The sequence below is a fragment of the Pteropus medius genome, unplaced genomic scaffold (assembly GCF_902729225.1).
Source record: "Pteropus medius unplaced genomic scaffold, Ma_sr-lr_union100, whole genome shotgun sequence".
Taxonomy (NCBI): Eukaryota; Metazoa; Chordata; class Mammalia; order Chiroptera; family Pteropodidae; genus Pteropus; species Pteropus medius.
The window spans coordinates 1,629,925-1,630,458 of record NW_024354501.1 but is presented as its reverse complement, the minus strand read 5'-3'; the positions used below and the strand labels follow the sequence as shown (position 1 = coordinate 1,630,458).

The 534-nt window shown below is 66.7% G+C and overlaps 1 protein-coding gene across 1 annotated transcript in view; it reads right to left on the bottom strand.

Annotated features, from left to right (window-relative positions):
• The window catches only part of TRPM1 (transient receptor potential cation channel subfamily M member 1), a 62,874-nt gene that overhangs the window by 32,374 nt on the left and 29,966 nt on the right, over nt 1-534 (bottom strand). The window contains exon 12 of the mRNA XM_039853456.1: nt 4-177. Coding sequence (XP_039709390.1) covers nt 4-177 — 174 coding nt within the window. The remainder of the gene's footprint in view (nt 1-3; nt 178-534) is intronic.

Genomic DNA, 534 nt, shown 5'->3' with positions numbered 1-534 from the left:
TACCCAGTTCAGCAGCTCGAGCTTCCGGGGGTCGGTCTCTTCCTCCACCTCCTCCTTCGCTTTCCCTTTCTTCTTGCCCTTCGCTTTCCCTCTGCCCGCCTTGGTGGTGGCCGTGGGTGGCTTCTTCTCCTTCTCCGTCACCTTGCTGTCCGGCGGGGGCGCCAGGCTTCCCAGGGGCTGCGGTCCACAGCACGCGGAGTTAGGAAAGGCCGAAGCCGCAGTGGCCTCAGCTCTGCGTGCACACACACGTGCACGCACACGTGCACGCACACGAGGACAGCACGCACGCACGCGCGGTCATCGCAGGCCTGGCTGTGTGCTGGAGACGCTCCGACGTCATGACCCCTTGTGACCCACGCCTGGTGAGGGGCAAATACGCGCTCCGCGTGGCCGACGTGGGGACCGTGTGTGTTTCTCCCCAGAGCCGATGGTGCTGACAGGCCCACACCACGGCCCTCGGGAGAAGTGTGACGGTCGCTCACGCGGCTGGGAGAGGGTGACGGCGAAGGGGTCAGAGGCGGCGTGTGCAGCCGC